Raw genomic sequence first — 9,802 nt, 5'->3', positions numbered from 1 at the left:
TAGGTGTCAGTTCTAACATGAACCTCTTCCACAGGACTTGTCCTAAACCCAATCAAAGTCTGTTCTTTTTGCTTTGGGTCAAACAGGTAAACAGGCATAAATCTCAATGGGAGAAGAAAACCAAACCTCTGTGGCTGAGTTTATCTTCCTGGGCCTTTCACAAGACTTGCAGACCCAGATCCTGCTATTTATTCTTTTCCTCCTCATTTATCTGCTGACTGTGTTTGGAAACCTGCTCATCATCTTTCTCATCTTCTTGGATTCTCGACTGCACACTCCTATGTACTTTTTTCTTAGAAACCTGTCTATTGCAGATCTCTGCTTCTCTACTAGCATTGTTCCTCAAGTATTGGTCCATTTTTTGGTAAAGAGGAAAAACATTTCCTTTTTTGCATGTATGACACAGATAATTGTCTTCCTTCTGGTTGGGTGTACGGAGTGTGCTCTGCTGGCAGTGATGTCCTATGACCGGTATGTGGCTGTCTGCAAACCCCTGCACTACTCGACTATCATGACCCAACAGGTGTGTCTCAAGTTGGCCATAGGGTCCTGGGCCAGTGGGGCACTCGTATCTCTGGTAGATACCACCTTTACTTTCCATCTTCCTTATCGGGGACGGAACATAATCAATCACTACTTTTGTGAACCTCCTGCGCTTCTGAAGCTGGCTTCAGCAGACATTTACCCCACAGAAATGGCCATCTTTGCAATGGGTGTAGTAATTCTCCTGGCTCCTGTTTCCCTCATCCTTGCCTCTTACTGGAATATCATCTTCACTGTCATCCAGATGCGGTCTGGGGAGGGGAGGCTCAAGGCTTTTTCCACCTGTGGTGCCCATCTTATTGTTGTTGTCCTTTTCTATGGGTCAGGAATATTTACGTACATGCGACCAAACTCCAAAACTACAAAGGAGCAGGATAAGATGATATCTGTGTTCTATACTGTGGTGACGCCAATGTTGAATCCCATAATTTACAGCTTAAGGAACAAGGACATTAAAGAAGCTGTCAAAAAGCTAACTGGAAGAAAGTCTTTCTCTCAATGGCAGTGATCTCTGGGTTTGACTTTTAGTGCTACAGTAATATCCTTAAAAGAGGAGCTAATTTTCAGTAGGCAGTTGTGAATTAGTCATTTCAGGAAGAAGCATGAAAGTGAAGGACATGTTCTAGAAACTGAATATTGCACTCAAACCTAAAGTATAGGAAAGAAATAAAAGGATAAAAGGATGAGGCTATTTCCTGATTATGAAAAGTGCTAGGGGTTATTTGGAAGAGTTCGTAGTTAATTCAGCTGTCATGGACGTTTTACGTACAATCACAATTAAATCCAATCCTGAAATAATACCTAATACAAATTGCATGCATGATTCTGACATCAAAGGCATTTCAAAGTTTGCAGATCTTGGACTTATGAACCTTGAAATTGACTCTAATTAAAATAATGAAAATAGGGTGGCACCTGTGGCTCAGTGAGTAGGGTGCCACCCCCTGTGCCAAGGGTGGCAGTTTCAAGCTTGGCCCTGACCAAACAGCAACAAAAAATAGCTGGACATTGTGTCAGGCGCCTGTAGTCCCAGCTACTCGGATGGCTGAGGTAAGAGAATCGCCTAAGCCCAAGAGCTAGAGGTTGCTGTGAGCTGTGATGCCATAGCACTCTACTGAGGGCGATAAAGTGAGACTCTGTCCCTAAAAAAAATAAATAAAATAATAATAATAATGAAAATATCTGGAAGAGTCTTTAACACTGGGATCATTCAGGTCCAGAGTACTTCAGCTTGTGAAAAGGCACCAGAGGAAATAATATTTTATACTTCGTTATATTCTCTCCTGATAGCTCCCGAAAACTAATTTTATATAATCACCCCAACTTTCATATAAGCACAGACTATCAGAATAAAAGTGAGGCTTAAGTTGTTCCTAACATCTCTATTGAATAGTTATCCAGCAATTGCCTGACCAGGAATGGCAGAGCTCCCTACTCCCTTGATCTTTGTTTCATACAGAGATTGTTTTTGCTGTTAGATTTCTCTTATGGTAAATCAAAATTTATTTTTCTTTATCGTCAATGCAGTTTTTCTTGTTTTACTCCTGGAATCATTTGATTATCTTAATATACCACAACTCACAGACATCAGTTTCTGTATTTTCCCAAGTTCAATTATTGCTGCCAATCACTTTAAAATTCCTTTATGTAAAATGCTTCAATATTCTGTATTTATGCAGGCCATTCTCCTTTGAATGACACCAATTTAACTAATTAACATTTCTTTAGAAAACATTTCTCTAGAAATTGGAGTTTATCAATCCTAGTATGACCCCTCCACAGGCTTAAAAGCCTACACACTATGTCTCACTGCAGCTCAGCTTCTCTAGTATAGTCAGTTCCAGAGCCCACTCATGTTCTCAGAGACCCTTAGTCCAAATGAACTGGCTGGCAGTCACTTCCCTCTTTCACCTAAACTTCGAATCATCACATGTTTAGAGGGAGTTCATAATCACCATGAACATGGGGTCTCAGAATCACAGACCTCAGATTGGCTCTACAATTGAAGGTCTCCCCAGTGAAGAACTACCTGGTAGCTATATTTACATCTTATTTCTTTAATTTATGCATCCAGGCATTCATTTAAAAATCATTTATTGAGCTCTTATTTCATTTTAGGTTATCTAACTCTGGAGATTATACATACATATATACTATATATACAATATATATTTTGTATATGTACTACATATAATATACATATTATATACAATATAGTACATACATAATATATTGTACATATATGTGTACATGCATTATATATACATATATATACAACATATAGTCTATAGTGTACAATATTATATACAATATATAGTACATATATATGTATTGTATACATATATACAAACTTTAATCTGTTGTATGATGGTCAGTGACAATCTTCATTCAAATGATATGTTCTATGTGAAGAGACATAAATAAAAACAGAAAATTATTAGTTGAATTTGTTGACTTCGCTGGTTATAATGTAGATGAGATTATTTCAGTGAAGGAAGGAAAAGTAAGAAAATAGAAACAGAAAATGTGACACAAATTTGGAGAAGTTTCAATTGAGAAGAAGGAAGAAAGATGGTATAGTTGGGAAAGTAGGATTCCGGGGTATTTAATATATTTTATTTTAGATTCCTAGCCTGTGGCTCACTGTGGCTCTAAGACACTGATGTTTTTATAATTTTCACATAAAATGATGTCTGAATAATCTACATGCTCAGATCCCCTGATCCTTACTTCTCCAGTGATCTCAGTCATTGACCACCATGGTTATATCTTAAATATTGCCATGACTGAGACTGCCACATCCATTGACCAAATTCTGAATACACAAGCTCCTGAGCAAAGCAAAATGGTTGCTGTTTTAAAGCACTATATATCCAAATGGTTTGTTATGCAACAGTGAATTACTGAAACATTGAGAGAATAATGCTCAAACTCATTCCACCAGAATAGATGCCAATGGGACTTCACATTACAGGTAGAAAACTGCCTATTTGAAACTACCTCCTTTCATGCTATGGAGGAAGAGGGCAAAGAAAGGCCCAGAAAACTTCTGGTATACACACTCAGAAATTATAATAAAGATGTGTCAATCAAGATTCTTAGTTTCAAGTAACAGAAACTGACTATGCATGATTTAAGCTAAAAATAAAAAATACTGAAACAATGGTAATTCCAGTCTTAACAGCCAGAATTGCAAGCCAAAATCATATCACAGAATTGGTATAATCAGTACATCACTGCCATTCAGTACTAGATGACACAGTTTACACAGCCAATACCATCAAATACAGGACACTGCTATGGAGCTGCTGATCCTAGAAACTGCTGCATTCACTGCCACTGTCAGAAAGAAAGAAACAAACAAAAAAAAAAAAAAAAAAAAGAAAGAAATTGCTGACAACCACAACCTCAGCCAGGTAATCAAGGTTAACACTAGCAATGATAAGTGATGAGAATAGCATGTACCCTTGCTATGATGTAATGAAAATAGCACTCTGCCTCTATGAACTTCATCTCCCAAATCTATAACCCCAGTCTAAACATGAGAAAAATATCATAAAAATCCCAATAGGGGGAAATCCTACAAAATACCTAACAGTATTCATCAAACTTTCAAGGTCATCAAACACAGAGACTGAGAAACTGTCATAGCCAAGAGTCTAAAGAGATACAAATGTAATGTGGTATGCTGGATGGGATCCCTGATCAGAAAAAAGACAAATGTAAAAACAGAAACAAATTAACTACTTAACTAAATAAATGTGAATAAAGTATGGACTTCAGAATAACAAGGTATCAACATTATTGTCTTAATTGTAACAAATGTACCATAATGATGTAAGATGTCAATATTAGGGAAAACTGCTTGCAAGGTATATGTGAACTTTGTATTATCTTTTCAATTTTTCTGTGCATCTAAAGCTGCTCTTAAACATAAAATTGGTTCAGTGCCTGTAGCACAGTGGTTATGGCACCAGCCACATACACTGAGGGTGGCGGGTATGAACCCGGCCCAGGCCATCTAAACAACTGCAACAACAACAACAAAAATAGCCAGGCAATGTGACGGGTGCCTGTAGTCCCAGCTACCTGGGAGGCTGAGGCAAGACAATCGCTTAAGCCCAAGAGTTTGAGGTTGCTGTGAGCTGTGACACCACAGCACTCTACTGAGGGTGACATAATGAGACTCTGTCTCGACAAAAAAAAAAAAAAAGATTTTTTTTTTTGTCTTTCATAATTTCTTTCTTTTTTAAAATTTGTTTAATTGTTAAATCATAACTGTGTGCAATCAAGGGGTACAATGTGCTGGTTTCATATACAATCTGAAATATTCTCATCAAACTGTTCAACATAGTCTTTATGGCATTTTCTTAGTTACTGTATGTAGGCATTTGTATTCTGCATTTAGTAAGTTTCACCTGTACCCATTCTAAGAAAAAATCTTTTTTTTTTAGAAAGAAAAGAAACTACTGTCCTTATCTTTCATGTCCCCAGTTCATAACTCTTAAGTCTAGATTGAGTTTATCTAATTGACTGAGTTCAAGTTATATGCTGTGCCCTATCTGAAACAAAGATAAAGAAAATTAACTTGGGGTTTATTTAGCCTCTATGAAGGGGGAGAGTTTCTAACTCTCTCCAAGACTCACGTAAGACTATACACACAGAAAAAGTATTCAGATGATGCCCAGAAACCAAAAGTTGACAAACGTTCGTTACACGTAACCTATGAAAGCAAATGATGCTCGTGTCTCGACTACCCACAAATTTCAGATTGACAAGCATAATTTGTATATACAACACAATATTCTTAGGGTGTGTAATACATAAAACACTGAGCAAAGAGATACAGTAAATTTGCATAGGAAACGCTTCTGTGGGTGATAAGGCTGTCCTCATTTGGTTGTATTTATTAGTACATTTCCAACACCTAGGACACTATTTGCCATATATTTTAATAGCTTCTCAATAAAAATTTGCTGAACGAATCAATTAAATGTCTCAGGAAAGTTGTTGGCTTAAGTTAGGTTACATTTTCTCTCTAACTTTTCATAAATATATGTTGCATAACCCTTATCAAAAACGCTTGGGACCAGAAGTGTTTTGAAATTGGGATATTTGGGGATTGGGGAATATTTTCATATATATTATAAAATACATAACTTCAGGATGGAACCCAAGTTTAAACACAAAATTCATTTATGTTTATTTATGCCTTATCACATACTCTGAAGGTAATTTTATACAGTATCTTAAATGATGTGCATAAAACCAAGTTTGTGCACATTGAACCACCAGAGAGTAAAGAAGCCACCATCACAGCCACCCAAGTATACAATCTGTAGTTGTTTGAATCATCATCATGCCTGACTCTGAATTTACACGCTACAAGTACACAGTTGTTTTCTTATACTTATTCACACATAAATACTTAACAGTAAAAAATATGACATACCATTAATACAATGAAACAAAATCTTTCAGGGTAAATAAGCCACACAGTAGCATCACTAGTAGACCCGGGAACTTTGACTAAACCGTGGATTGTTTGCCTGTGTCTTGACTGCAACCTGTCACATGAAGTCGGTGTGGAATTTTTTATTGCAGTGTGTCATGTCAGTGCTCAAAGTTTTGGATTTTGTAGCATTTAGGATTTTGAATTTTCAGATTAGGTATGCTCTGCCGGTAAATACAGGTAGATTCTAATCTAGAGAAGCTGTATTTTATGATGACAAAAAGGAATTGATTTTATAGCAAATCCATTCATCTTAAAGGATCTAGTCCCACATGACTTCTGGAGTCCTCCGCTTTATGATGAGAATCATGTTGCTATGCTTTGGATGTGTCCCCCAAATTAAGATATTGAAATTTAATGTCCAGTGTCCAGTGTCATGAGGGCTCCTCCCTCCTAAATGGGATAAAAGCCTTCATGTAGCCATGGGCTTCCTTACCCTTTGCCTTGCCTTCTATTATGGGAGAACCCAGAACTCCTTCCCTCCAGAGAATGCAGCAATAAGGCACCATGTTGGAAGGGCAGAAAAGCCCTCACTGGACAACCAAACCTGCAAATGCCTTGGTCTTGGACTTCCCATTTTCCGGAACTGTGAGAAATAAATTTATGTTGTTTTAAGTGACTTAGTCTCAGGTATTTTGTTATAGCAGGACAGACTAAGACAGAAATATTGAGAGAATCTGTACCGAGTTGTAACATTAAAAAAATAGCTGGATTGGCCGTGAGGTGACTGAAATCTGAAAATAACCTTGTTCAATTAGTGAGAAGTGTGCAGGCTTCCATGGACCTTTGAAGACATCCGGTTAGAAATAATCGTACCTGACTTTACAGGGTAAGAGGAGACGGGCGACCCTCACCCTGGGAGTCCTCGGTCTGCATTCCTTTGAGTTTACCGTGGACTTGGGGCGGAATCAAAGGCAAAGTGGCCGTAGGCTGTTTAATTAAAGGGTTGTGGAACGAAACCAAGGCTGGGGGGGGGCGGAGGGCATGTGGTTGAGAGGCCCAGGCCAACGAAGGGCCAGTCCTGGGTGCCCCTGCCCTCCAGTGGGGCGCCGAGGTGTGTCGCAGCGGTAGAGCTGCAGTGACCCGCGATTCTGCCCGAGGGCGGGCCTGAGTGTGCCCCGGAGCGGGAAGACACCAAGGCCTGCCTTTCCACGAGAGCCTGCTTAACGCTTGTGACCATATTTGGTCTGGAGAAGAGGCTTCTTGATTGCTTGGCTTTCATTTATCTGCTGGAGCGCAGACGGTACCCAGAAAGTGCATTCCGTCGCAGGAGATGCGTCTTCGCCAGCGGTGGGTGGTAAACAACTACAAACCATTCTTCAAATGCTTAGTTTCTTCTTCAGGGTTATTCAGGCCAGTAGGGAAGGAGAAGAAGCCGGGTCAAAGCTGCGTGCTGGAAGAGAGTAATTGCGCTCCTCCTCCCCTGAGACATAGCGCAGGTAGTGGGAGCATTGGAATGTCCCCGCCGCCCTCCAGGGAGCCTAAGCCGCGATGGAACCCGAACAGGTGGCTGGGAGTAGAGAGAGTAAGCCAATGACCCGGAAAAAGCCACCCACCCTCCCAGCGCCTGGATTTGGGCGAGGGTGGAGAGAAGGTCAAGCCTGCAAAGACAGCTGCGGGAAGTTGGAGGAGGCCTTGCCCTTGAGGGCAGCTCAGTTCCTTCTCCCTTTTTCCCTGGGGAGGGAGGAGAGGAGGGAGGCTAGGTAAGCCCTGTTCCTGGAAACCCCTACCCTACCCTATTTGTTTCAAAAAGAAGTTTATAGAATAAATTATATAAAGCGATGTATGTAAAGCCCTTTGCACAGCACGGAGCCGGCTATGTGTTTGTTAAATAAATTGTATTAAGTTAAAAAAAAAAAAAAGAAAAGAAAAGAAAGAAAGAAATATCGTACCTATGAGAGGTGTGAGAGGAAGGCTGTCATTTTCCCTCCTATTTCATGCCTTTTCCATTTCCCCTATCTCTTAATTGGCTGTATAGCATGCTTGAGCCTGTTTGTTGGCAACACTTTCAAGTTAAAAGTTTTATTTTGTCTAGCTAGTTGAATGTGACGTTCATAAAGATTAATCCCCTCACAAACAGTTCGTGGCATACATCAATTTTAGAAAATATTGTTTTAGAATTCTACCATATCTTACTACTGACCATCTAAATCTTGAAGCATTTGAGTGTGCAGAACAAAGATGAAGAGATAGGAGCATTGCTATCTCCATTTCCATAAATTTGGGGAAGATAACAATCTCAGTTGTAGTCATGATTAAATGAGATGGCATCTATAGTTTGTTTATAATTGATAAGTGCAAAGTAGGTTGGCCAAAATCAAAGGAAAATTCTGGTTGCTATCTTGTCTTCTCTTAATCAACTCCTGGACTAAAATTTAAATCTCCTTCTGGAAGGCTTTTCCTGACTTAACTAGCTTGAGTTCTTTCTCTCTGCTTTTACAATACTGACTTCATGCCTCTGTTTAAGCCCTAATCATATGATCATGCAATTACTACCACTGAGCATTCTCTCTTTTGTGACACACTTCCCTTACCTCTGTGTCTCCACACCCACCAGATTTCCTTCTACCTCTTAGGCTTATCCTCCTTTTTCTACATATTTTGTAGGCCCATCTTCCTGACCCGACCTTTGAGGGCATTCCTGGCAATCCTAGCACATCTCCTTATACTCAATTTTTTTTTCCTGTCTCTCTCCAATCTGATTCCAACTCATAGCATCAATTGTCATCTACCGAGATTGACATAAATTTTCCTATAGCCAAACGGTTAAATTACAACCTTCTTGAATGTCACAAAATATCACATACTCAACAAACCAAAATCGAACTCATGATCTGCAGGAACTTTTTTAGGAGACAGTCTCACTATGTCGACCTCAGTATAGTGCTGTACTGTCACAGCGCACAGCAACCTCAAACTCTGGCTTAAGCGATTCTCTTGCCTCAGCCTCGCAAGTAGCTGAGACTACAGGCACCCACCACAACGCCCAACTATGTTTTGGTTGTAGTTTGGCAGGCCCGGGCTGGGTTCGAACCTGCCAGCTCCAGTGTATGTGGCTGGCGCCCTAGCAGCTGAGCTACAGGCTCCTTGCCTGCAGGATCTTTTACATCTATGCAAAACTGAGGCGGCGCCTGTGGCTCAAGGAGTAGGGCGCCGGTCCCATATGCTGGAGGTGGCGGTTTCAAACCCGGCCAAAAACCACAAAAAAAAAAAATCTATGCAAAACTGAATGAATGAATCAATGAACTAATAATGAACGAAGAGGGCGGCGCCTGTGGCTCAGTCGGTAAGGCGCCGGCCCCATATACCGAGGGTGGCGGGTTCAAACCCGGCCCCGGCCAAACTGCAACCAAAAAATAGCCGGGCGTTGTGGCGGGCGCCTATAGTCCCAGCTACTCAGGAGGCTGAGGCAAGAGAATCGCTTAAGCCCAGGAGTTGGAGGTTGCTGTGAGCTGTGTGAGGCCACGGCACTCTACCATGGGCCATAAAGTGAGACTCTGTCTCTACAAAAATAAAATAAATGAATGAAGACCATGCAATATAATATACAGGAGGGTATCTAGTTGAAATTACGTCATTTTTTTTTTTTTTAATTCCAGACAAATGGCAGGCGGAAGGAAGAGAGGGTATGTAGTAAGTAAGATTTTAGCCAGCTTGACGCTTTTTTTCCCCAGCCCTCCAGAAGAAGCAGCTGAACCTGTGTCTTAGCTCTGGGGTTCCCAGACGTTTTGAGCTAGCTCTGGGTAA

The 9,802-nt window shown here is 40.3% G+C and overlaps 1 protein-coding gene across 1 annotated transcript; it reads left to right on the top strand.

The window, feature by feature from the left end:
- The first annotated feature begins 85 nt into the window (after window positions 1-85).
- On the top strand, window positions 86-1,051 carry LOC128565590 (olfactory receptor 2D3). Its single transcript, XM_053562165.1, has one exon. The coding sequence runs from the start codon at window positions 107-109 to the stop codon at window positions 1,049-1,051; it is 945 nt and encodes a 314-aa protein (XP_053418140.1). The 5' UTR covers window positions 86-106.
- Window positions 1,052-9,802: the final 8,751 nt, after the last annotated feature.

This window comes from Nycticebus coucang, chromosome 14 (genome assembly GCF_027406575.1).
Source record: "Nycticebus coucang isolate mNycCou1 chromosome 14, mNycCou1.pri, whole genome shotgun sequence".
Taxonomy (NCBI): Eukaryota; Metazoa; Chordata; class Mammalia; order Primates; family Lorisidae; genus Nycticebus; species Nycticebus coucang.
This window is presented reverse-complemented; position numbering and strand designations above follow the sequence as displayed.